Source organism: Chaetodon auriga, chromosome 16 (assembly GCF_051107435.1).
Source record: "Chaetodon auriga isolate fChaAug3 chromosome 16, fChaAug3.hap1, whole genome shotgun sequence".
Classification (NCBI taxonomy): Eukaryota; Metazoa; Chordata; class Actinopteri; order Chaetodontiformes; family Chaetodontidae; genus Chaetodon; species Chaetodon auriga.
The window spans coordinates 1,336,641-1,363,788 of record NC_135089.1 but is presented as its reverse complement, the minus strand read 5'-3'; the positions used below and the strand labels follow the sequence as shown (position 1 = coordinate 1,363,788).

Here is a 27,148-nt window from a genome sequence, read left to right as displayed (position 1 = left end):
ATTTTTACATCAAATTGAATCTATTAAACCATCATTTAACCGTCTCTATGAAGACGAACAGAAAAAAACCTTCAGCTTTAAGGAAACGAGTCAAAATGAGCTCAAGTTAGTTTAATGTGTTAAAACTCGGCTGCACTGTTGAAACCAAAGGAACTAATTTTTCTTCTTCTTCTGTTTGATGTGATGGTTGAGCAGTGAAGGAGAAAGGCTGAACTCAGCTTCATGCAGATGTCTTTGTCGTCTCGAGCCGCTCAGGTTTCTGTATTTCCTCTGTTGCTGTGAAGACGCTGATCCTCTTCATCAGGAAACCTTTGACTCTTACGTCGTCCCACCTGAGGCGCTGACCCGTGTGGAGAGACACTGACACGAACAGGAAGTCTGTTTATTGCTTTATTTGGATTTGGACACATTTGCTAGGCAACAGATTTACATTAAAAAAAACAACAAACATGACTGAACGGTTCGGCCGTCCTGTGTCGGTTACTGGCCTCACCTGAAGGCGCTCAGACGTGGGACTGCGCTCGTCACACCTGTTAGTGTGTCGTGGTTACACTTTAGTTCCCTCAGTGGTTAAACACTTTGTATTAAGACAAACAAACACATGAAAACATCAGCACATAACAGTGATTCACTAGTCGGAAGTTAAAGGACCACACCAGCGTTTTCATCCCTCATTCACCACAATGTTCCCTGTGCAGAGACGTGTCCCTTCGTCACGTGCTCTGACGGATTGTCTGAAGCCGGATGTCCAGTCTAAGACAGCGGGCCCTGAGGGCGGCGGCGTTCGTCGCACAGGAAGGCGTACGGATGATTCTGAGAGCCGCGCAGAAGGACGAGACGTGAGTTCGTCCTCTGGAGGGACGGCTCGGTCCCTGCCATCGGCCCCGGGAGCGGGAAAGTTTGGAGGACGGCACGAACGTCGAGCTTCACGTTAATCTGGGCTGAAAGGTCGTGACCCAGCTGATCCCAGGTCAGAACAAACATCTGATGGCTTTGGCTTCTTTCACTCAGTTCTCATGTTTGACAGACAAAATGATGAATGGAGAAAATAATCAGCAGATTAATGGATTATGAAAAGAAGAACAGTAATAATTTAGACGCACGAAGACGTTCGGAGACGTCAGCTGGGCTGAAGGTCACGACCTCGTTAAGATCGATCGCTCTGAATTTCACCTGAAACACTCAGTTCTGGTGTTTCAGTGGAAATTTTAAGATCACGTTGGCATGAGCAGAAATGTTCCTTTTCACCTGTGCAGGTAGAACCAGAGACATCTCAGGAGGACCAACCAGCCGCATGCTGAGTGTGGTTAGTAGTAAAGAGCCTATAAACACCAGAATGATCCTTTAACTCCTGGAAGCTGGAGGCTGCTGCAGGCCGCGCTGACAGACTGTACGTCCCTCAGGCTGACCTGGGGTCAGCCGGGCTGTGACTGCAGCACACTGAACACGTCCCTCGTCCCTTTGCCGTGTTCCTGGTCTCAGCAGCACTTCTTCCCTCTCTTCCTGCGGTCTCGGTCTCTCTGGGCGTTGATGTTGACGGTGTCCTTCTCGCGCTCGCGCTCCCTCTCCGCTCGGTTCTGGCTCTGCTTCTTGGCCCGGAGCACCATGTGTGTGAAGGCCATGAACATCTGAACGAGACGACAAAACAACGACACCGAGCCTTCAGAGCTGCTGGACCACGTTCGAGAGTCGCAGCTGATTAATGGTTTCAGTCGTTTTTAAGATACGACACCAAACGTTACGTCTGTGCTGTGAACGTCTCTGTGAATAAAGTGAAGCTGTTTGCAGGTTTGGATTCATCACTAACAATAATCAAACTTTACTGAAGGAAATCATGAATCTACACATGCAAACACGACAACTTACCTCTTCTACATTTATGTTCTCTTTGGCGCTGGTCTCGAACACCCGGACCCCCATCGACTCCCCAAAACGCAAGGCATCCTGGGTATCCACCTGCTTCCTGGCAGGGTCGTCGTTCTTGTTTCCCACTGAGAGCGAAGGGAGAGAGGAGATTTATTTCTTCTCTTTCAGGACAAATTCAAAGACTAAAAGAGGCCTGACTGAGCTTTGCTTTAGGTCCCCGGGTCCTAACGGGTCCGTCCAACCAGCACCTTAAAACACGCCACCACGCAGACGACAGGAAGCGTCAGAGCACAGTTAGAGCCGCAGACTCACCCAGGATCTTGCAGACGCTGTCGCAGTTCTGGGAGATTTCATTTAACCACCTCTTAACATTGACGAACGACTCTGGATTCGTCACGTCGTAAACGATGATGACGCCGTGGGTGTTTCTGTAGTACCTGGAGAGAGACGCATGACACAGGAAGTGACGGACCGCGGCCTCAAACCAGAGCGCCTGAACGCAGAGCACGTCTGTGTGTGGGGGGTCTTACGTCGATGTGATGGTTCTGAACCGCTCCTGTCCCGCCGTGTCCCAGATCTGCAGCTTCACCCGCTCGCCGTCGATGTCCACCGTTCGGATCTTGAAGTCGACGCCGATGGTGGTGATGTAGCTGCCTGCGGGAGACGAGCGAGCGGTCACAGACGGACAGACAGAGGGACAGACAGACAGAGGGACAGACAGACGGAGGGACAGACGGAGGGACAGACAGACGGAGGGACAGACGGAGGGACAGACAGACAGAGGGACAGACAGACGGAGGGACAGACAGACAGAGGGACAGACAGACGGAGGGACAGACAGACGGAGGGACAGACAGACGGAGGGACAGAGAGTTTCCCTCCAACATTTTGCATCTCTGATCAGTGACCTGTGTGTGTTGACGCTGTCGTCAAACTGTGTGTGTGTGTGTGTGTATGTGTGTGTGTGTGTGTGTGTGTGTGTGTGTGTGTGTGTGTGTGAGAGAGCAAATAACGAGCTAAAGGACCTGAAAGAATCTGTGATATGAAGGACTTTAAGTGGAGTGTGTTAGAAATGTGTCCTCTGACGAACGGACATCGTTGTGGACGAAGCGATCACGTGTTGGATGTTTAATACTTTATTTACTGTGTCGCTCTAACTCCGAGGTTTCACGTCCTACAGTCGACCTTTCACCCACAGCGCGTGACGCCGCCTCCCTGAGGAGCGTCTGACAGGTTAGGACAGCTCTGCTCGGCCTGAAGATAAGATGACTCGATTAAATGCTTTCACTTCTGTGCCTACGAGCAGACGCTCAGGTGTGTCACTCTGAGGGTTTCTGGCCAATCGGGACTGACTTCCTGCTCTGCCTAACGATGAGGCGTTTACTGTCTTCCAGCAAACTGTCTTGACTCACCCGAGAAGGAGTTGTCTGCAAAGCGGAGCAGGAGGCTGCTTTTCCCCACATCTGAGAGAGAAACAGATCAGAGGGACGAGATTAGCAAGTCACTGGCTTTGAGGAGCGTGACCAATCAGGAGGAGACAACAGTGACGCTACGTTTACTCTCAAAGACACGACCTCCCATCCTGAGCGACAGCCCCCTTCCAGCGATGGGGGCACAAACCAAAGTGAAGCGAGGCGAGAAATGAACTGGAACTGGAAATGACAGATGTGAACTGGTTGCATGTGTTTGTCTTAAACTGGTCAAAGTCTGAACGTGCAGACAAACAGGAAACCTGCTGCGTCTCAGCGAAGCCAACATCACAGTCACACTGCAGGAAAACACCATGAAACAATCAAAAGGTTTGTTAAACAAGACAAGACACGTCCAGTTAAACCAGATCACGGCCGGAGCTTCAGGTGGAAACCATCATCAGACGAACCCTGAAACCAACAAATGCCTGCCGCCAATCACACGACTCCTCCCACCACACCAGCAAACTCTCTTCAAGGAAACTCTTCCACTAACCTGAAAATCAACAGGAAGTCCCCCCCACCCCCATACACACACACACAAACAAACACAAACACACACACACACACACACACACACACACACGCGCACACACACACGTACAAATCCTCTAAAGTCAAAAAACTAGTAAAGAATTATTTCCAAATGTTCGAGAGCAAAGCTACCTGAAACTCTTCAGAGGTGAATTTTGGGCCTTCTGAGCTTCCGTCCTCACAGCTGGCTGCTGCCTGCCTGCTCGGTGCGTCCAGCCGCGGTCCAGTGAAATCTACTCACTGTGCCGCAGTGAGGACGGCGATCTAAGATGACTCAGCGTTTTCTAAAGTATTTCCTGCTGTACGTTCCCCTCATGTCACAGAACCGCTAACGCTAGAACATCCAGCTCGTGTCAGAGCGAGCGTCCACAACCACCAGAGCTTACGCCAAAACATGACCAGACCGGAGTTATTATCCTAAAATTAGAGGAAAGAATGAGCCGGAAACACGTACGCACACACGTTACAGGTGGATCAGACCGGCGATCCTTCAGGTGGACTAAAACGCTCTCACTGATTGGCTGTTTGAGGGAGCTGCAGCAGATCTGATGGAGAACGTTCAGGTGTTTGTTTCATTACCTGAAAATCATCACGACATCTATCGATACGATATCTTAGTTTCTATCAGATGACAAATAAACAGAAGCAGGAACATTTACTGATGGGAAGGCACCTGACCGGGGGGGGGGGGGGGCAGCCGACCAATGAGAAACACACAGCTCGTCTTCGTCATGCTATCCCAGTAAGAATCAGCTGGTTTCTCTTCACCAGCTGAAGCACCACAGAAGAAGAACCACTGACTGCAGATTTCTGTGAAAGAATCAAAACGCACTAACTGGAGTCTCCGATGATGAGCAGCTTAAAGAGATGATTGTAGTCCTTCCCCGCCATGTGGACGGCCGCTCGCTGGATTTCCACGTAAAATCAGTCTCATAGGAGGAGGTGATGTTTCTGATCTCCCGCTGTTGGTGGTTTCTCCTCCTCCCAGCGCTACCAGCTCAGAGCAGCACAGCAACAGGACATTTCCAGTTGAACTTGTGCACGTTTAGTTTGAGCTTTTCTTTGATTTCCAGTTCAAATGTTCACAACGTTTCCTCTGGTTTCAGAGCGAAACCACAGCAGCCAGCAGAAAACGAAGCTCCGGCTCCGCGTTGATGATTCATGCTTGACGGCTGAGCGCGAGCGCTGGCTTCCACCTTGGTTCCAGTTCAACCCAGTGACGCTCCTGCAGGGGATTTCCAGCTCCTGACGACTCACACTTCTACATTCACTCAGTGATTTGTGGATTCACAGTTGTGTCGCTGCAGCGTGGTCACTCCTCCTCCTCCTTTGGACGCAGTCCCACACTGAACGCAACGTCTTCACGGGGGTCTGAGCTCTGAAAGTCACACATCTAAGGCTCCACGATGGGGGGGTTTGGCATTGTGTGGCTGCTGCTCTGACAGACAGACAGACGGGTGAGATGACAGCTGATCAGGACTCCAGTTACTGCCCTGAGCTCCTCCACGCTCACTCATTCACTCCATCCCTTTTAAAGAAGAGAAACTGAGACGTTCCTCTTTCCCACTGCAGCTCAGTCGTGGTCACATCTGCTGAGGTTCCTTTAAGCTGATCCCTTAATTTCACTTCAGCTGCTCCGGCGGTTGGGTAAGAAGTCAACCGTTCCCTGTTTCTTCACATGAGGAGGGCTCTCACTCTTTGCTCCTTTAGCCCAGGTTTAAAAGGTGCTGAACAGAGAAAGAGGGAAAAGGGGAACGAGAGGTTAGATGAGATCACATCTGTCAGGGCGACTGGCATTTCACGCTGAACCTCTGTATGCAGTGTGTGCCCCTCCTTACCTCCCTCCCTGCTCCTCAAACAACAGCTGAGTCACTAAATATAACTTCCTCATCCTGTTTTATCCACCCCCATCCTAAAACCTAGCTGAGTTCGCTAGGTAGCAGCAGAAAGGCTCCTGACAGCAGGACTGTGTAGCTGTCATGGCCTTTTCCTGACTGCCACTGAGCCAAACAGGGAAGTAAGACAGTGGAGACTGGTTTGCTAATGTTGGGACAGTTTTCCACGAAAACAGGAAAAACCTTTTTGCCTTTGAAAGCAATTAATGGGAGATTGCTAATGTGAGCTAATCTAGCCCAAATAACGTTATACTTAAAGTGCTAAGCCTGTAACACGAATCCCCACTTGAAAAACGTGCAATTTAAGGATTATTTGAATCAGCCAAGGTAAAACACTTCGTAGGATATAATTCAGCATCTTGTTGAGTCTTACGTTAGTCATAGTTCAATTCGGCTTTGTCTGAGTCCCCCAAACTTCATTCGTTTTAAGAATAATATCAAATTTGAGTGTTACTGTTTGCCGTTTGCGTCAGACTTCGGCTGTGCGTTTAATGGAGGACAGCTGTGTTAGGAAAAGTCCTGAGTTCTGTAATATGAGCACATCCCGATAGACATGCTGATTTATTTTTCCCCCACAGATTATAAACGTCGTTTGGCGTAGAATTCATACGAACGTGTGACGGCATCATCCGCAGCCAGACGCGGGACATCCACCGTGACTAGCGCCGGTTCAACGGGAGGTCGGGGGTCTGCGTGCTGTAAAGGAACAGCTGCAGTGACACCATCTTCTACTGATCTGGTTGTAGCTGAGACGTTACAACAAAAAGGTTTGCGTGACAGTGACCAACAACTCACCTTGTCCGACACTTTCTACGTTAGAGGACGTCTCGCCAGCCTTCCCTCGAAAATCTCTCAATTTTCGGGATCCCCTTACACGATGCTACGTTTAGCCTCCATGTTACTTCTTTGGATTTGAGAACTTGGTATAAATTCTACAGTTCGGCGCACAAATGCGTCGTATCCGGACGATGAACGGCGGTTAATTTCAGGTGTCTCTAACTTTTGGTTTCTCTGGTTAACGAGCGTCGATGGTGCTGACGTTATTCCACGAGCGGAACGAAACAGCGAATCGAGTCAAAAATGTCCTTTAAGTTAACTTTTAGCGCAGCTACTTCAACATGAGTAACAGGGAGGCCATAACAACTAAAAACGTCCAGATTTTCAATGCGGTCTGGACTGGCGGTCTCCGGGCCTGACCCTGGCCTGCCGCTGACTTGCTCTCGACACCAAGACGTCAGAAAAAAAAACTTGTCACTCCTTGGAAAAACTTTGAAGCCGCCATTTGTAAGAAACTTACTGTGGACGTTGTGGTGTGCGCGGTGGTCTGCCGGTGGGTCATGTTTCCAGATCCGCCGCAGACGTTGTTTTTGTCCTGGTGGAACCCACTCGATCACCGCTCCGGTCGGAATGTCTCCCCGCCGACCACACCTGACTGTCTGCAGCTGATGACCCACTCTCATCATCTGATGCCGCGTTCACGTCATGTGGGAAAAACCAAGCCGTGCAACCGCTGTGCAGCCTGCTACTAGATTTTTAAACTCCATTATGTTCACGTCCACGGCTGCACAGACACAGAATATAACACAACACAGGTACACAACTCATAAGAAACAAAAGCTGTTAATCAAGGATTTTTATTGTCCACAGTTTTGATGGATTTTGTTTGTCCCTTTAAAACCGATCACCTCCGGCTTGAACTCGAAGTGTCAGCAGTTCTAGACCAGGATAAGTCATAGAGGACAGATTAAGACTGTCCTGACTTAAACACACACACTGTAAAAATCACTTCTGACAAATCAGGGAACGAGATCCAAATCATTCTGGGTCATTCAGGTCACCTCCATCACAGCTACAACACTGCCTGAGCTCTAATCAGATCACATCAGAACTGATTTATGTGACATGAAACTACCAATAGAGACACACCTAACACTGATGTCGCCATCCCAGTTTCAACATGACCACAGCAGCCGAAACCAGTGAGCAATGCTTCCGTCCACAGCCTGTTTGACCCTGAGACAAAACGCCTGGACACGTTATAAAACTGTCCCAAATGCAGGAGTGATTGTGCAGTTTGTGTTAGAACGACAAGAAAAGTGTAATAATCCACTTTGGACAAGATTTAAAGCTTTTAAAGGTTTAAGGTCATAATTATATATAATCATTTATCACAGTTCTGTAGAAACGTTCCATCACATGAACTCAACCTCTCAAGGTTTGATGTAATCTCAAAGGTTCGTGCTGATTACCTGTTGGGCTCCATCTATTTCCTGGAATGATGGGAACAGTATTCACACAGCTCAGCTGGAGCAGCAGCCTCTTATAACAGGATTTCCACCAGAACTTTCCTGTTTTACTTACCTCAAAATGAAGGGGAGAATATGCCACAGGACTGTATCACTGTGTACCAGCCTGTTTCAACATTTAAGATGTTTTTCCCAACAAATATTAAAACCAGATGTCTTACATTTTTAATATAATCAAATCCCATTAAAACCAGGAGCAACATGTTCGTCTCTGACCTCTTTGCTCCGTCTGTGGCTCTCAGCTCTAAACCCCCCTGAAGACGTGATCCTTAAAAACACCTCCCAATGAGTTTGATTTTTAAGAAAGTGGTAGTATTTATTCAAACATTACTCAGACAGAAGGACATTTTCATCAGAGGATGAGTCCACATTCGGTCCTCTGGTGAGTGTTTCTGGCAGCAGGACGGCGTCTGTGAGTCAAACACGGGACAGTTTACTGTTAACGATAATGAAGGAACACGTGGAGGACGTCTCCTCTGCGGCTCCTCAGAATAAGATGCATCAGGTTTTGGATAAACACGATACCTGCTGGTTTCAGTCTGCATGTGATTTGTTGACATGAGAAACATAAAACTACACCACACCTGTCCTTCACATGTGACGTCCCACAGAAGCCAACCGGACAGATTCCACACAGATAAAATGTACAATTGCCTTTTATTATCATTAACCATTTTCAGCAAAGAAATTATCCACGTTTCAGTTTCTGTTCACATTAAATGGAAAGCGGATATCTGTTACACAATAATAACCAAAATACAGACAGCTCATATCTACAGGTAGAACGCAACAAACAGCACAGGTACAGAGGAACATTGTTAGAGTTACGTCTTACTTCACTGTGACTGTGAGCGTGTATGCTTCTTCTTCAGCTCTTAAAAAGAGACGCACACGCCAGCCTCCGCTCACGGTTCCTTAAAAAACACACTGCTGATAGCCGTGCGGTTGCTCAGAACCAAAAGGAGTCCCCTGACATTCGCTGACGTATTTCTGCTGGCTGTGAAGTCCACATTCAGCCAAAGTCAGACCGGCTGGAGGCCAACAGAGAAAAAACACAGAAGAAGAAGTGAAGCGTCTCAAGTCGTCACCTCATTTCCTTCGTCTGCTGCTTGACGAGCGGCTCGGCGACGGTCTGCTGCCACTCCTACCAGGAAGCAGAAAGAAGGAAATCAATCATTTCTGAAGGCTCGAGGAGCGCCGGCATCGCGTCCTCACCGGAGGAGTGTTACAGGTCACTTCTACAGCACAGATCGACGACAGCGCAGGTTCAAGACGAGATGGATGGAGACAAATACACATTTGAATGGGATCATCCAACATGTGCTGCAGACGTAGAAAAGTCACTTCACAAACTCTGTATATTATATTCAAGATTCAAAAGATTCAAGATGAAAGAAATGTCCATTAACGCAGACAGTAACAGAACATTAAACCTGTTCTTCACCTGGTGTCAACTCTAAGTAACCTGGAAAGGCAGGACGTGGACATGCAGTCTCTCACTGAAAAACTACAGCAATCTAATGAAGCGCGTCTGCTTTCCTCACAAGAACTGGTACTCAACTGCTATTTCTGGCCCTCAGAAGTTGCCATACTCTTATATATCCTTGTTCACAGTGTTGAATTCAGCACACAACTAATGGCAAAGGTTGATGGGGGCAGTTTGACGTCCTGTGGTCAGGACAGAAAACCCAGAGCCCTCCTGAAGTGCAGTCTGTGGACGAGTCAGTCAATCAGAGTACATAAATAAAACTACTGGTGTGTACGCTGGTGTTTGCTGATGAGTCACACCAGATCAAAAAAGCTGCAGACCATCAGTGCCAACTGAGAACGTGCCCAAAGGTAAATACTCTGTGTACTTAGCAAGTGAGCTAACGAGCAGCAAGCAGTTTTAACTTAAAGACAAATCTTTTCTTTGGATGCAAATTCCGGCAAAGCCGCCTGCAACACATCTCATCTGAAAAACTGTCGGTCAGTCAACAAACATCTCTTGGTGATGTTGGAGGCTGTGGCCTCGGTGCATTCTGGGACGGGCTTTGATGACTGAAAATAGACAAGCTGATGTCGAACTGTCAGTGTCAACCTCTTATTTTATGCTTGTTATGAACTCTGTGGTGTTTCCAGGTCCTTTGGGAGGCGGAGCTCTCATACAGGTCTGTTGACTGACAGACCAGCACTGTACTGTCTGACTAGCGTTCTAGTGACTGTGGTGCTACACACCTGCGGCTCGGCGAGCGCGGCGCTGCTCTCATGTATCTTGGAGGAGAATAACTGAGCGATCGAGAATCTCTCAGTGAATCAGCAGGGACCCTCCCGGACGTGGCAGGGCTGGGGGGACAAACACACCTGTCAATCAAAGCCTGAAAACACACACCTGTGCAGCTCTGGTGTAGTAAAGAAATACAAATATACACAACAGTGAAGTGTTTGTTTAAAGTGGTAAAACTGGCCACAGGTTGAACACCTCACAGATTCATTCAGCTCTATTTCCAGGCACAGCCGGTCTTAATAAAGCAGAAATGAAGCTCATGAGTGACTGCAAGCTCTCAGTTCCTCTTACCTCTTTTTCTTAGTTTCCTTTTCATTCTCTGATGAGGAGGACGAGGAAGGAGAGCTCTGAGCTCTGTCTGTCTTCCTGTTAATAAGAAACAACAGCAACAAGCAGAATTATTGACAGCAGCGGGCACTTCATGATCAATCAGGGTTTGATTACTTGATCAGAGCTGCTGACTGTCTGTCTCTGACGTTCAGGCGTCCTCTGTCTCCTGCTTACCCTTGCCCTTGCTCCGCTTCAGAGTCCGAACTGTCTGCAGAGGAGGAAGAAGAGGAGGAAGAAGAGGAGGATGACGAAGAGGAGGAGGAGCTGGAGCTGCTGCTCCTGTTGGCTTTCTTGTTGGCGTTTGCCTGCTTCCCGTTCACGGCGCTCTCACTCGTGACTGTTTGGGCCGGCGGTGGAGGTGCCGGCGCCGGTGACTGCTTCCAGCTGGGGCCTTGTGACGACTGTTTGGTTTCTGATTGGCTGCCAGCCACGGGCCTTCTGGAGGACGCTTCAGAGCGCCGGGACTCTGACTGGGGGCCTCCTCTCCCTGAGGGTGGAGCTTGTGAACGGTCTTTGGAAGGTCCCCGTGAGGAAGAGGAGCGACTTTTCTGCTCTCTGTCCTCCCTCCTCTCGTCCTCTCGCTCCGTTCTTCTGTCTCTCTCTGTCGGTGCTTTTGTGTCTTTCCTCTCTCGCTGCGGTGAAGGTGAGGACGAAGAGGAAGAGGAGGAGCTGGAGGAAGAAGATGAGGAGGAAGAGGACCTGTGGGGCTGGGGAGCAGCTTTTGGTGGCTGATGCTCCTTTTCCCTTTGTCTCTCTTGTTCTGCCTCCCTCTGCCTGACCCTCTCACGCTCCCTTTCTCTGGCTCTGTCTCTGGAGAGGGAGCGGCTGCTCCTCCTCCGCCGCTGCGGAGAAGGAGAACGTCGGGACCTGGACGAGGAAGAAATGAAAGACAAACTGTTTTCAGTTCAGCCACTAAAATGTGGTCCACGCTGTTATCAGAGAAAACCATCTTCTGAGTAAAGGCTAAAGACTGTGTCACAGCCCATTCAAAGACTTCCTGTCATACTCAAACAGGTGTTAAGACAACAAAGATCCAGCACATGCAGGTTCTCCTCTTACCTGCTGGGGGGGCTTCGCCTCCTCGGGCTGCCAGACCTGGACCTACTGCGCCTTCTTGGGCTTCTGGACCTGCTCCTTCTGGTGGCACGCTCATGTCCTCTGTCCTTCTCCCTGTCCCTGTCCCTGTCCCTGTCCCTCTGCCTCTCTCTGTCCCGGTCTGACCAGGCCGGAGGAGGAGAAGCTCTCCTGAAGCGGCTCGGGGCCTCCTGATACTGCCTTGGTGGAGTGCGACGGGCTGGGGAGGCGGTGGAGGTTCTCTGGGGTGGAGAGCGTGACCTCCTGGTTGTAGGGCTAGACCTCGGGGGCCTCCTGGCGGCTTCCCTCTCCCTCCCTCGCTCCCTCTCCCTGACTTTTGCCTCCACCCTCGGTTTCTCGGCTTCGGCCTCAGAGGGAGAGAACCTGTGGCCGCCTCTGCTGGCGTCCACCCTGTTGGACGGGGAAGGAGGCGGACTGGGGCTGTCCATCTGCGTGGGGCTGTACCGCTCCTGACCCTTTGTCCGGGACGGGTAGCTCTCTGCAGGAGCGCGGTGGGAGGGTCTCTCCCTCTCGGGTTTGTCCCCTCCGGAGTCTCTGTCCTTCTGAGCTCGTCTCGGTCCCTCGCCCTCAGAGGCGGAGACGGGGCTCTTCTTTCTGCCGTTGGCTAAATATCTGTGAACGGCAGCACCGATGGCAGACGCCGTACTTTTCGAGGGGCTACTTTTATCCCTGCCAACTGACCCAGCTTTCTTCGCCTTGGTCTCATCTTCAGAGGATGAAGATGAAGAGGAAGACGAAGAAGAGGAGGAGGATGAGGAGCTATCACTGTCACTGTCACTGCTGCTACCGCTGCTGCTACTGCTACTACTACCACTACTGCTGCTGCTACTGCTGCTGCTGCTGCGCTCCTTTTTCTTCTCAGGCTGCTTCGCCTTGTCCTCACGTTTCTCCTTCCTTGGAGGGCTGCTCGCCTTCTCCTGGCTCTCCTTCGCCTCTGTCCTCCTGCTCTTCTCGGCAGGTCTCGATCCATCTCGCCTGCTTTCTGAGGACGCTGGGAGAGCCTCGTCTCTCTTTCTGCCGCCTTCCTGGCCTCGCTCTCTGTCTTCTTCCCTCCTCTTGCTCAGATGCCTGTCCCTCTCCTTCGTGCTCTCCTTGTCTTTTTCTCTTCTCCTCTCCTCCTCCCTTTCTCTTTGACGCCCATTGGTGACAGGTGAGCGGGAGGCGGGGGACAGGGAATCACGGGACGGGTGTCCGTCCCTTGTCCTGTCATTTTTCTGATGGCAGGGAGACGCCTCCCTCTCCTGTCTCCTCCCGGTGTCTCTCCTGCTGTCATTTGGCACCTTTGAGTGGAGATCTCTCTCAGTCCGGGACTCCCTTTCTCCACTCCTCTCCCTCCTTGCCCTCCCCTTCTCAGGGGGAGGCGAGGGAGATGAGGAGTCATGTCTGGTATTTTTGTCTTGTTTATTTCTGTCTTTTTCCCGTTCAGTGTCTCTGCTCCTTTCCCTCTTAGGAGGAGAAGGAGAAGGGGATAAGGAGGAATCATGTCTGCTCCTCTGAGGAGCACTCTCCTTTCCTTTGTACCTCTTTTCTCTGCTTTTTGAGCGCCTCCCTCTCTCCACTTCTCTGCTCCTTGAACGCCTCCCTTTCTCCACATCTCTGTTTCTTGAAGGCCTCCTTTTCTCCACCTCTCTGCTTCTGGAGCGCCTCCCTCTCTCCCTCTCATTTTCTCTACTCCTTGAACGCCTCCCTCTCTCATTGTCCCTGCTCCTCGACCTCCTTCCTTTCTCCACCTCTCTGCTTCTGGAGCACCTCCCTCTCTCATTGTCTCTGCTCCTCGATCGCCTCCCTTTCTCCACCTCCCTGCTTCTAGAGCGCCTCCCTCTCTCCCTCTCATTTTCTCTACTCCTTGAACGCCTCCCTCTCTCATTGTCCCTGCTCCTTGACCTCCTTCCTTTCTCCATCTCTCTGCTTCTGGAGCTCCTTCCTCTCTCTCTCTCCTTCTCTTTGCTTCTTGAACGCCTCCCTTTCTCTCGCTCGTTTTCTATGCTCCTGGAACGCCTCCTTTTCTCCACCTCTCTGCTTCTGGAGCGCCTCCCTTTCTCACTCTCCTTTTGTTTGCTTCTGGACCTCCTCCCTCTCTCCCTGTCCCTGTTTTTTTCAGTGTGTGTTGGTGGAGAGGGGGATGAGGAGTCATGTCTCCTCTTGGCGGAGGTCTTCTCCGTCTCACTCGGCCGCTCTTTGTCTCTCTCCACATTGGACCTCTTCTAGATGACAGGAAACATTTGTTGGAGTCGTTTTACACACAAACTGCCGTTCATGTCACATTAAAGGTTAAATACGTTTACATGACAAAATAAACCAGTTTAAATCCAGTTTAGTTTCACTGTGAGCAAAAGAAACACATTCAGAAGAGAGTTTCAAGGTGTTTTTGGTCCAATGCAGCGGCCTCACACTTACTCCTTCGCCTTTCTGATGGGGGCTGTGCTCCTCGTAGCCCCGTCTCCTCCTGTCAGGTGATCTCCCCTTTCTTCCTTCATCAGCTTTTCTTGCACTTTGGTCCTGTTGACGGGATCTCAGCGGAGCTGGAGATTGGCTATTGAGATCATAAACATAAATAAATGCTCATACTGGGACTCCTCGTCCGGTCAACGCACTTCCATCACGCTCAGCCGACAAAAGCTTCTGCGTGTTTGACCAAACCAGTATTTTATAGGCGTTTCTAACTGGACAGATTTGAGGTGAGGCAAAAAGCCTGCTCTCACGGCTGGAGTTTGGTTGCCACTGCTCACAACAGTCTCTTTGATCTCTGTATCAAGTATTGATGGAATATTTCCCCTTTGTTTCCAAAGCTAATTATCCATCCACTGACGCCTTCAGGCCGTCCATGGACTGATGGACTGATGGACTGATGGACTGCTCATGTCTCGGTTCAAGTTTACATTCTGGTCAAAATGTGCGAATGAAAATTGGATCTTTCCCACTTTCACAGCGAAATAAAACTGTTTTCTGGAAGATTTCAACTGATTACTGAAAAATGTTTTCTTTGTCTGAGAGCTGCTCCACTTGCAGACTTCTGTCAAAGCCACATATTTCTGTTCAGGAACAATGTGAATCACCACTTTATTTCATAAAATGTATTTCACTGCACCAAGGTACAAGCACTTCAGATTCTGCTACACGTCTACCAGGACATAAAAGACAGATTTTTCTTATCGGATCATTGCTGTGATAGTAGTCAGATACCTGTGAGCAGAGCTGGAGGAGGCGCTCCGGTGTCTCACGGCCTTTGCTTTTGGGGGACTTGGACTTTCACTCTTCTTTTGTTTCTTCCTTGACACTTTCTGCTTCTCATCTGAGGAACTATGAGTGGGCGAGGGTCAGGGAGGACAGACATTTACACATTCAGGGCCCCTCAGCTACTAGAACTTGTTCCTGATTTGTCATCACATCACTGTATCACATAAGGAAGTTTGGTGATCCCCAGTTAACAAAGTGTATTTACAGCACGAACTGTGCGACACAACAACACTCTGCTTATTGTGTGTGAGGCAGGACAGATATGATGGACGCAGTCTGATTTAAAGACACCTACCTGTCGTCTTCCTCCTCTTCTGATGCCTCACTGAAACACAAACATTTCAGTCAACCGTGGTCAAAGTGAAATAATTAAATGAGACGTAAGATAAGCATCCAGAGATGAGTACCGTTTCTTTTTCTTCTTTTTTGATTTCTTCTTCTCTCGTCGAGGAGACGGGGACGGACTCTCTGAGCTGCTGACAGGAGGAAAACCGTCAGACCTTTTCTTCTCTGTCAGGACCTTTTTCCTGCTCTTGTGTTCATTTTCTCACCTGTCTCTGTTCTTGTTTTTCTTTTTCTTCTTCCGACTGCGTTTCTTGGGAGGAGAATCTGAATGGTCTGAATCCTCCACCAACCTGAGGAAGCAAAGGCAGCAAACCTCGAGTTAGGCACTGAACTGATGCCGCGTGACGAGTGAGACAATGGCATCACAAAATGTGACTGAGTCGGTACATTTGGAAGCTTTCACTGCTTTACATCAGAAAAAATGAATCACACCTGTTTGTGAGAGTGGACCTCACATGTACACAGAAACACACCGGAGCAACACACACTAGAAGTGTACTTTATATATTGGTCTTGATGTTTGTATTTCTTATCATACGTCTGAAATCAAGACCACTTAACACACACGTGCCATCACTAATTAGCTGCACCTCTTGCTGTGCAGCACACGCTGTCTGCAAAGCTTGTTTTCACGTTAGATTAAATGTTTGTCCTTTTTTAAAACCTTTTTATCAAGGCTGGAAAGAACTGACAATTATTTTGAGCCACGTTGTTCAGCTCAGAGTTCTACTGTGCTTGAAATGAAAAGGAGCCATTCATTTGACGTGCACTCCATCACTGTGGGTGTGTTTTCAGCTCGTCCTACTCACGTATATTTCTGCTGCTGCAGCCTCTCCCTCTCCAGGCGCTCCTGCTCTCGCTTCTCCTTCTCTCTCTCCTTGCGGTCAGCGTGGAAGGATGAGCCGTCCACATAGTCGCTGGAGATGCCAAAAGCAGCACGAAGACGGTCGTTCTTCTGCTGGTTGGCTGCAGCCAGAGCATGAGTCTCTGTCACCCTGAGAGGAAACAGCCCAAACATTTGACACTGTTCATGTCATGGAAGTGACATTTTAATATTAACACAGCATTTACATCCTGTCATATTTGGTTGCACCTGATGACTAACACAGTGTTACAATGCAGCCAAAGTGATCCATCACTGCAAACATAAGAACAACTATTTTTGTTGTACTTAATGTTATTACGACACACTTTTCATGTAACATAGCCACAGCAGCTTTTACTGGATCTGTTTGTTGTTTTTTAATGAAGTGGGGCCACGTGGTCTCTTGTTGTCTGTATTGTTCTTACGATGGTCTTTCATTGGTGGCGGGAGCCGGCTCCTGCTTCTCCTGCAGCATCATACGGAAACTGTTCACCTTCTCCTCGATCTCCTCAGCTGAATACCTGACCGTCCAAACAGAGCAGAGTGTTGAACACCGAACCGACTCAAAAGCAACGATCTTGCCTTCTTATTTGTCTGTCCGTGTAGGAAGCTACCATCTACAATATTTACGTATGACTAATGATGGTTAATGGTTTTTAAAATATACATATATTTTCCCCTGATAATAATCAAGTGTGATCAGAACTCCATTCACGTCTGTAAAATGCATGTGAAAATACAGCTTTTGTCTTACCCCTGCTCCTCCATCATGTCTTGCAGCTCGGCACACTTGACCTCCAGCTGCCTCTTCCGTTGGTGTTCCAGGATGTCAGCATTGGGTTGCCTGTTGAGCTGACTCTCCAGCCTCTCCCGGTCCTTCTCATCCCGTTCGCCGCCGCGTTCATCCCGCGGCCGTTTGACCCGCAGGCTCGACAGGTTGCGCTGCACGTAGCCATTGGTGCCGCTGCCCCGAGGAGTCGTCAGGCCAATCCCATTGTACATGACTCTGCTAGTAAAAGGAGACGGAGAAACGGCCTAAGTGGTTGAACTGACGGGAGTTGATGGGTGGAAATGATCTTTAACAAGAAGCTTGGTTAAATGGTGAACTGTCTCTGAAAGGCTCCACAGTTTGGGGGTTTCTCTGAAGGCAGAGCTTGGTCATAACTTGTCTTACCTGCAGCCATAAAGATCACCAGAATCTCACTTTTAACACAAATCTTTACAAAGACATATCTCCAAAATGCAAAGAGAGAAACGGATCACCAAGACTAAAACCCAGAGTCCTTGACATTTCACCTATTTCATCTTTTTTAAACGCTATCAGCACAAACTTCTGCAGGTTTGTACTTTTCAGTTTATCACTTTACCATTTTCAGCATTTTATCATGTTGAGGGAGTTCGTTTTCTAAAATGGCCGACATAAATAAAGTAACAGATTGGACACCATCGACCTGATGAAGTCCTAAACTCTCTAACGGTGGAGGACAAAATAATAGAAACAGTTCTACAGTCTCGTGAAATCACAAACATCAACAGAAACTACAATTCAGGCGGCATTTTGACGACAGTTTTTAGTGAAGTGTGGTCCGTGTGTCTCACATCATATCGTATTTAATGAAAGACTTCTAAAACACTGACTGGATCGATGTCTCTTGTCTGGTCTAAACACACATTCTTGTTCATATTTTGCCAATTTACTCACGATAAATTTCATTTTGTCGGGCATTAGCACGTGCGCCAGATGGGCCTGTTGCTACGTCTGAGTGTAAAACAGCACATTTATGATGACTAAGGCTAAGACAAACCATCGAACACCAACTCAATTCAGGACTCATTGTTTAGTAAGACTGACGGGGCTGAAACTAGTTTCTTTAATATTTCGTTTAATGAGCCGCCGGGCGAGTTTAATGCCCTACATTTCAGAAGGCCCTACGACACTTGTGCGTCGCGAACAATTCCTAAGTAACGTTAGCTAGCTAACGTTAGCTAGCTAACAGTTAACGTATTTGTAATGTACCGGTGATTTCTCCGGGAGCGGAGAGAAAACGATGCCGGAGGAGTCTTGGCGATAAATAATGTCCCGTAGAATCAGACGCCGACACAGACCTCACAGAAACGGCGTCTCTACAACTTTGTAAAATAAAGAAATGGCTAGTTAGCTCTCAGCTAACTGGTCTGATATCCAACCAAAGGAAGAACGAGACGAAAACCCAATGACGTCAGACGCACGGGACGCATGTCTAAACTGCGATGCGTTCAGGTGTCCGATGCAAGAGTGTTCAAATGAAAGTCAAAAGATACGTATTCACATTTGATGAGAAGGACGTCCTTTAATATCTTTTGAATATGCGAGTCTGAACAAATGTCATCGAGCTAAAATTACACGTTAAGAAAGTTGAGACAGAATGAACAGGCCTATGTGATAGTGTTTGACAAGGCTATATTATCCAGAAAAGCGGTAAACTTTTGCTTGTCGCCAGTTTACCACTGTTGTTTCAGTCACTAACAGTTGATAAGAAGTCTGAAACCTTTAAATCAAAAAGTTGGGGGAGCATCAGCCATCAGTCCTGTGGTGTTTTCTCAGCTTCCCTTTATGTTGACAAAGACTGACTCCTGTTGGCAAAAGAGAAAACTCCAATTCCATCTTCTATAAAATGATTAATCTGAAACTAAACTGAAAACAGGCCAAACTTTAGATATAAGCATGATGAAATTTTTGTTTGATTGATTTAATCTCGAAAATGTACAATATCCGGTTAATTTACAGACAGTCAAAGTGTCAGTTCCTTCAGTCAAAAACAACATTAGAGGACAAAACGACATATTAATCATATACTGTACACTGCCCGGGGTCTTACATTACAATTTTATGGTCAGAATGTTTTCTTAACTTTCAGAATTGCTGTAACATTTACATTTATTCTAACCATTTTCTATTGTCAAGGTGATATACCCAAGTAAAATAAATGAGTCAATTACAAATATTTGAATGCATTATGTTGTGAAAATCGAACAAAAGGTTGTGTGTGTCAAAACGTTTTCTCATCATCAGTCAGAAGTAAATACATTGAAAGAGATGCTGTCCTGGATCAACCCACAGCCGTCACCTCACTGAAGCCTTCTTTAAATCTTTCAAGTACATTTGTCACATAAAAAAATTATATTTTATGTTTTTAATTCAATACATATCACGATTTAAAGATTTCTATTGTTGCATTTAATTGAAAAGGAGACAAAAAATACTTTATGAGCGAGCGGCCCCTCCCATGTGACTCGGACTCGATAACTAATACAAAACTACGTTTCCCAGGATGCCTTTGGCTTATTTTGACGCAAATTTGGAGATAAAAGACATCCTGTCAAGCTTCGGCCGTTAGTGACGCTGAAGCCAAGGAAGGAGGCGTGAGTGCAGCCTCTCTGCGGGGTCTGTTTCCTACAAATATACCAAGAAATACACTTTATAAACCAAACCGACGCTGGATCAGTAGCAATGGCTGAAGGTGACAACAAAAGCGCAAATATACTAGTGAGTATTAACCAGATTTTCTCTACCGTCGAATGTGAAGCGTTCCGTCTGTCGTGGATGCGTTAAACATTTGCATAAACTACTGCTGCTAACCTGGTGGCAGCCGAGGACGGACCATGTTTGTACATTTATTCAATTACCGTGAACTTTGTTCGGCCAAGCGGGGAGCTGCCGAACGTTAACCCGCGAGCTGTGACGCTGACGGCAGCTAACGTCTGCTAGCTGGCCGGCTAGCTTAGCAGCGCTACGCCGCTCAGTTAGCTTCAGCGGGGACGTTTCCGTTTGTAACGCTGCTAGCGGACACCAAAGCTAACTCTGCCACCACTTCTGCCTGCGCCGAAAAGCCTGAAATCGGGTGATGACATTTTGACACGACGGCGTGTGCGGTTAGCGGGGGTCGGTTCCTTTTTCCTGGCCGGTGGTGTTAACTGCACAGTCATATCAATGATGGAGAACAGCCATCGATTCTGTGCTTATCGCTAAAGGCGCACACACCCCTAGACTCCAGACTTAGCTTAACAAATTCGTTAATTTCACAATCATTGCACTGTTCCAAGCTCAACCAGCCACCTTAAAAAAAAAAAAAAAACAGCCCTCACAGGTCGAAATCTAGAACAATGAACTACTGTCAAGGTGGAGAATTTAATTAAATGGAGAGACTAAGTGAGCTGACTGCATGTGCTCCTCCAGACTGCTCCGACCAGTCTGAAATATTAGGCCACGAATTACAAATATGTTCGCAACAAAGCAAACTGATATCAAATTCCGTTTTATTTTGAGGGGTTTTAAAGTGAACACGTGTGGAGAGCACTGCGGGTTATCCAAAAAGAAAACTTCAACAGTCACGCCCAAGTTCATGTCTCAGGAGACCTCCTGCCCTGGACTCTGAGGAGACGCTTCTCCCTGTTCGCTCCCACATTCTCCTGATTTTATAGACATTTTGTCATGTCGAGGAACAGACTGATCAGTACTGTGGCTCTTAGTTTAATAAGGTGTCTCTTGTGTTCAGGCTCAGGAAACGGCCCAGCTGGAGGAGCAGCTGCAGGGCTGGGGCGAAGTGATCCTGGCCGGGGATCGCGTGGTGCGCTGGGAGAAGCCGTGGTTCCCCGGAGCCCTGATGGGCGCCACCACCGTCCTCTTCCTGTGAGTCCGTTTTCCAGTGTGCTGCTCACGGCGGGCACATAGCTGCCATAGCACACACTTCCTTCCTCTCCGCTGTGAAACAAGCAGCTCAGGCTGGCTCGGGTTGAAATGTTAAGCTTTCTCACGTTCTTGGACAACAGTCAGAAGAGGGAAACAATGTAGATTATACCAGAGTAGATTTTGTGAAGTGAGCTCTAGTTGTGAAGCTCCTTTGTTTGTCAGAGGAGCTCTTGAATAACGCTGCAGGTGAAAGTAGAGCATGAACGCTGTTTTCACTGAATGCCTTTCTGTTAACACAATCCTTTTTCTATATGTTCTCTGAAATGTGAATACTTAAAACAGATATGACTGTGACCCTCGTAACCTCTGGGTCACAGCTTCAGGGCCTTTTCTGTTGTTTTGCAGGTGTTTTTGTTAACATTACAGTTCAGCGTGTACAGAGATCTCTTAGTGGAAACATGGAGCTATGTTGAAACCACAGAAAGATAAGAGACGATATTCGTGCTTGGATGATCCCACGTGCTCCTCATTCCACCGTGAGCTGTTGATATGAAACTGGCTCATAAACACGACTGACTGCTTTGTCTTCGTCCTGCAGGCTCATTTACTATTTGGACCCGTCAGTGCTGACCGGGCTGTCCTGCTCCGTCATGCTGCTCTGCCTGGCTGACTACCTGGTGCCCACCCTCGCACCCAGAGTCTTCGGCTCCAACAAGTGGTGAGAGCCTGGGGATGAAAGACACATGGGGGGGTGAAATGGGTTTTCCATTAGACCTCAAAATCAGGTTTATGTCCTACCTATGAAAATATTCTCCTCTGTTTTGGCTCATCTTCCTCTTCTTCTTCTGTCAGTCAATCCTTCCTTTTTCTCTGTGTTGTAGCAGCAGCATCCAGTCAAATGTGTCAAACGCTGACATTTAGAGAAGTCCGCTCCTGAAGACTCTGTGAATCTGGTTTTCTTTATGTGCTGTGATAAGAAAACGTACCTGCTGAGTCCCTTCAGAGGAAACTCTGCTTCATATTTATCCATTTAACCACAGAGAGATCGTGTAAAGTTAAGTCATGTAGTTTTATATGAAGCTGCAGCTGGAAATCTGGGCTTTGTTTTGCGTTCTTGTTGGTCACAGGGACAATATCTAAAAATAATAATGATGATGATGATGATGGTATCAATTGGAGCACAGTAATCAGTTGGGGACTTGCTCAGTTCTTTGCTTTCGGTTGAGCCAGATTTCAGTGTCCCTTTGGGGAGAAGAGGGGAGTTCAGTCTTCTTGGAAGACTTCTCTCTGCCTTTCCTGACTTGACCGTCTGAATGTGGTCACCTGACACCTGTCCTATAAGGTGTCCAACAGCTTCATGGAGCTTTGACATTGCTCAGCGCTTAGCTAACAGCCCCTTGACTCAGCTGTGTGTACTTGATGGTGAGAATCAGACACCCGGGACAGGATAGAGTAACCGGCTGCAGTTGGCACAGTGCTGTGGACGTCCGTCCCCCCGTCAGACGCCTTCAGCCCCTCAGTATATAACCCTGCATCAGCAGAGCGTGACCTGCACCCATTTGCTCTGCTGCACATTCCACAGGCCGAATCAGACGAGCTGAATCTGACCAGCAAGCAGCAGCAGTTTGTGTGTTCAGATGAAATTAAGTTTTCAGAGTGTTTCACTTCACTTTCACTGTGTCCGAGTAGGTTGAAGCACCAGCCTTCTGTCAGGGTGTAGTGACATTAACTGGAACTAACGGCTCCACCTGGAGGAGCCGGTGTTTCTTTTAGATTCAGGCACAAAGTGAATCTATTGATCAGCGCAGTCTGCTCGTGACTCTGTGACGTCATGCTGCGTAGCTCAGGCCGCTGCAGCTCCACAAGGCCCCAGCGTCAGCCCGCAGTCTGTGAGGGCTGCTTAATGGAGCTCTTCAAGTCTGCTCATGGTCCCAGTTTGGCTCCGCGACAACAAGGACAGAAATACAGAATGATGGCTAAGCAGAAAATGAAGGCCACTTTTCCCAGCTGCCCCCCTCCCTCCTCCAGAGGCCCTTCAGACCTCGCCTGGATTATCACCCTTTAGTTTTCTAGCACTGAAACAGACAAACAGGAGGTTTTCTGTCCCGTTATACCCGACCAGTGCTTCACTCAGTCAGCTGTTTGTCTCTAAACAGCCTGTTTTGTCTGATCAATCAGCCAAAACTAATCACTAATCAGCTTCTATCATACAAAGCATCACTTAACACAGAAACGATTTCCAGTCATTTTCTGTCAATCCACTAATCTGTTAATCAATTAATCATGTGATCTCTAATGGATAATGAACGATCTGATGGTGGTGTTCATGTTATAACGATGTCTACAGCCGTCGTCAAAGAGGGAACTTAAAGTAGTTGCAGATCTGTCACACGTTCTGCTGTTTTCCTGGAGTTAAAGATCAGTGAACATGCGAAGATCTCTGCCCTGATGTGACAAACCACACTGAGCTTATCATTTCCTCTTCATGTCGAGCTTAAGAGCTGCTGGTCAACATTTGTCTGCCTCTGCTTTAAATGAGCCCTTAGCTCTGTCCTAATCACACCTTCAACCTCTCCTCGTGCACAGGACCACCGAGCAGCAGCAGCGGTTCCACGAGATCTGCGGTAACCTGGTGAAGACCCAGCGTCGGGTCGTGGGCTGGTGGAAGCGTCTCTGCGCCCTCAAAGAGGAGAAACCCAAAATGGTGAATGAAAGGATGAAGCTTTGATCCGACTGTCTTAAAGCTGGCTGTCACATACTGCACGTTAAGCACAGAGCGTCTGCAGTGAATGGAGCTTTCTGTCTGTTTATCACAATGGCAGCTTTCTCTGTGCTGCAGATAAAAATATCCTCAGCTCATTTCGCTTCGCTGCTCCACTTAGCAGACCTCCAGCTGGGTCTCAGGCTGGGATGACCACACTGTTAGACGTGCTCTCTGTTAACTCATGCTTTAATTCAGTGTGTTCTGGTCATGAACGTCAGCTCTGAACGATGTTCTGCATGTTGTCAGGATGCTCTTTGTGTTTGAGAGGCTGAATGTAACGTGACCTCCGCCTCTCCACAGTACTTTGCCTCAGTGATCAGCAGCTTGCTGGCGGTGGCCTGGATCGGACAGCAGGTGCACAACCTGTTCCTGACCTACCTGATGGGTGAGTATGTTACAAAATACAGTAACTTTCTGTTACGTCTATGATGGATAAAGGTCTTGTGTTTGCTATAGTTGTACCACAGTGTGATTTTCAGCCTCAGATAAAACATCACCTCGTCTGTCTGGGTGTTGATTTGTGGTCTGTCTTCTCTCATCCTTTAACACAGAACACGCAGAATTATTCAGGAAGTCGGGGTTTGGTGACATTTTGATTCCAAGCATTCAGTTCAGACTAACTTTAGACAAAATAACATGTAGGATGTTGTGACATGAGCGTATTTCATACGTTCCATTTCACAGCAGATGCAGCCAAGTGTGACAGCTGATGAGCTTGTGGTCTGAGAGGAGGCGTTTGAGGCCTGAACTAACATCTAAACAAACCTAACATGTGAGAAGGAAACGGATCAGGGCTTATGTTTCAGTCAGGAAAAGATGGTTTTATACCCTCAGTGCTGGAATTTGATATGAGAAATCAAATCAGCTGATGTGAGAGAGGCGGACGATGAAGATGAGGCTTTGGTCATCGTCCTCTTTGGCTGCTGCGGTGGTTCACTACAGATCAGACAGGCAGAAACAGGAAGTGGTCGTTGTTGTCTTTGTCAGCAGTTGTTCATGTCGCTGCCTGTCATGAGTTTTTCTGCTTGTGCTCTGTGTGGAGGATGTTTTTTGTTTTCTGAGTCCTTCAGCTGCTCAGCGTGGATGCTGTAAATGTTGAGTTGACAAACGCCTCGTCATCACAAGGCTTCCTGGTACAGTGACTCAGTGCAGCAGTGATGTTGATCAATATCTGCATCCGAGACGACAGACGCTGCCAGGATCTCAGTTATTTCCTTCTTTGTTGATTAATCCCGTCACATCATAACACAGCTGAGGCCGAAATGGGAGGAGGAATGCCGCGGCGGTGAAGTGAGCTCTGCTGCGAACGTTAGAGTGAACCAACCTGTCAGCCTCACAGCTGCACGCCGCCGCCTCAGGGAGAGTGACAGCTGGTGAATCAGACGTTGTGCCGGCTGTTTGGAGCCCGTCAGTCATCAGTTAGATAACCTCAGACGTGTCGAGTCTTCATCTGCTGGGAAAACCACAGAGTGCAGATGACTTCAGAGCTGCATGACTCTGAAAAACAAAGAATTATTTATTTTCATGTCAGATCGAGCTGCTCTTGAGGCTCACTCGGTTCTGTAGCTGCTTTCATGATTCAAGGGCTTAATCCCACAATCCCATGAATCCAGCGTGCGTTAAAACATGCTGTCTGCTCGCCAACAGGCCTGTGCTGAACTCGGTCAGCTGATCATGCAGGAGGTCCGCTCAGCCAATCACTGCTCGCCTCATACTCTGAGACGCTCTTTGATGGTTAGATGGAACGTGTTGACCTCGTCCTCTCTCCTCCTCTTCATCAGTCGTGTTGGCATGTGAAACATCCTCGTGATAAGACGTCAGGGAGTTGTCTTAATGGTTTGGCATCTGTTTTTTCCCATTGGGTTAGGGTTAGACTGTGACTGACAGTCTGATGTGTGATTATCACCTTCTGTCTGCTCCACCAAGTCTTTGAATTCACTCTGTAAAGCAACAAGTGATCAATGAGAAGTGACCCGGACGTTCAGACCGGCAGTCACGTGCTGGACCGCGTGCTGAAACGCTTCACTCGTGGCGCTCAAAGCTGTCCTGTTTGTTCCGCAGTGAGCTTCCTGCTGCTGCTGCCCGGCCTCAACCAGCACGGCGTCATCACCAAGTACGCGTCCATGGCCAAGAGGGAGATCAACAAACTGCTCAAACAGAAGGAGAAGAAGAACGAGTAGACGGACGTGTGGAGGGAGTCTCTGACAGATGAGCCGCGACGCAGAATGGAAGGTGGAAGGAAGTCGTTTGAGAGAAGAGCCGAAGTTTGTCTCCTCACAGGAAGACACGCGTTTTATTTTCTGTTCACTCATTGGATAAGTTTCATTTGTCCCTCCCACCCTTTGACATTTCCACCTCACTGCCCCTCACCTTCATTTTTTTCTTTTGGATTTACCTGTCCTGCATGCACCAAACACAAGTTCACCTGATGTTGTCACACGTTCATACACAATGCCGACTCTCACACACTCACACACACTCTCACACACACACTCTCACACACACACTCTCACACACACACTCTCACACACACACTCTCACACACACACACACTCACAGGTGAATCCTCCTCTGTTTCAGCGTGCTTCATTTTCAGGTGTCAGTAATGCTTTGAAGCCATTCCCTCTACTTGGACAAAGTGACTACTGAGCAGTGTTTGTAGCGTTACTGCATCATCTTCAGCCCCATAGATTCCTCTCAGTGATGCTTTCTTTTGTCCACGTAGGAGCAGGTCATGTAAATCGTACCGACCTTAAACTTTTGCTTCTTCTGCTTTGGTTGTGTTTAAGAATAGTGCTGAAAACAAAACTGGATTTAAAGCTGAGCTCGTCAGGAGTGAAACTGTCTAGATACAAGCCTACTGCTGTACTGCTGCTAGCCGGCCTCTGGTCCATTAGCTCTTCTGTAAAGCCCCACAGTGTGTTACTGGTGTGGGGCGTCTCTGTGTAAATAGACCTGTCCCTCACTCTGTCCCTGTCCCTCATCTTTTTCTCTGTTCGTCTTATTTATGTGTTCTTTCCTCCTCGGTCTCATCGTTTCTGGTCTGATCACTGTCTCTCAACTCATTTCATTTTTGTCTTTACTGGAGATCTTTACAAACATGAATAAAGTTTGATTTAAATGAATTTCCACGGCCTTTGTTAGTTTGTTTCTTTATTTCTTCCTCAGACTGACTTTAAAACGTCTTTATTTTCTGTTGCAGCTTCGTATCTTAGCTGCATATCGTTGTTTCCCTCCAGGGCTGTTCCCACTTTGCACAACAGCTTCTTAGAGGAAGGCACAACATGCTTTTCTGAATCTTTACTGTTGTCTGACACAAACACACACACACACACACACACACACACACACACTGCAGGTAAAGCTAACTCTGAACTCTGAGATCGTCGTGGACATTCATTGATTTGTTTCACTGAGGGGAAATCAGCTCCTCTATGGAGTCAAAACAATAAAGAAATTTTACTCATGAGCCACTTTGGAGTGATTCCTCCATTTCTACCTTCAATA

General features: G+C 47.9%; 3 protein-coding genes across 6 annotated transcripts; 1 reads left to right on the top strand and 2 right to left on the bottom strand.

The window, feature by feature from the left end:
- Positions 1-377: 377 nt before the first annotated feature.
- Positions 378-7,232, bottom strand: LOC143334533 (ras-related protein Rab-35). Its single transcript, XM_076753357.1, has 7 exons — positions 7,062-7,232; positions 4,706-5,596; positions 3,279-3,329; positions 2,397-2,520; positions 2,179-2,303; positions 1,867-1,991; positions 378-1,628 (listed from the first exon to the last, which is right to left on the bottom strand). Exons 2-7 carry the CDS (start codon positions 4,758-4,760, stop codon positions 1,479-1,481), a joined length of 630 nt encoding a protein of 209 aa, XP_076609472.1. The 5' UTR covers positions 4,761-5,596; positions 7,062-7,232; the 3' UTR covers positions 378-1,478.
- A 1,478-nt stretch (positions 7,233-8,710) lies between these two features.
- Positions 8,711-18,455, bottom strand: srrm2 (serine/arginine repetitive matrix 2). Of its 4 annotated transcripts, XM_076752389.1 has the most exons (15): positions 18,226-18,455; positions 16,963-17,217; positions 16,634-16,729; positions 16,153-16,338; positions 15,550-15,633; positions 15,406-15,471; positions 15,294-15,323; positions 14,945-15,061; positions 14,159-14,294; positions 13,340-13,965; positions 11,726-13,306; positions 10,841-11,533; positions 10,628-10,702; positions 10,288-10,395; positions 8,711-9,214 (listed from the first exon to the last, which is right to left on the bottom strand). In XM_076752389.1, exons 2-15 carry the CDS (start codon positions 17,208-17,210, stop codon positions 9,160-9,162), a joined length of 4,101 nt encoding a protein of 1,366 aa, XP_076608504.1. In that variant the 5' UTR covers positions 17,211-17,217; positions 18,226-18,455; the 3' UTR covers positions 8,711-9,159. The 4 variants fall into 4 exon arrangements, with proteins under 4 accessions (XP_076608504.1, XP_076608501.1, XP_076608503.1 ...); XM_076752386.1 differs by having other exon boundaries at positions 11,726-13,965; XM_076752388.1 differs by having other exon boundaries at positions 11,726-13,962.
- A 1,117-nt stretch (positions 18,456-19,572) lies between these two features.
- arl6ip1 (ARL6 interacting reticulophagy regulator 1) lies at positions 19,573-26,766 on the top strand. Its single transcript, XM_076752823.1, has 6 exons — positions 19,573-19,734; positions 20,744-20,877; positions 21,476-21,595; positions 23,464-23,581; positions 23,942-24,026; positions 25,703-26,766. Exons 1-6 carry the CDS (start codon positions 19,699-19,701, stop codon positions 25,819-25,821), a joined length of 612 nt encoding a protein of 203 aa, XP_076608938.1. The 5' UTR covers positions 19,573-19,698; the 3' UTR covers positions 25,822-26,766.
- Positions 26,767-27,148: the final 382 nt, after the last annotated feature.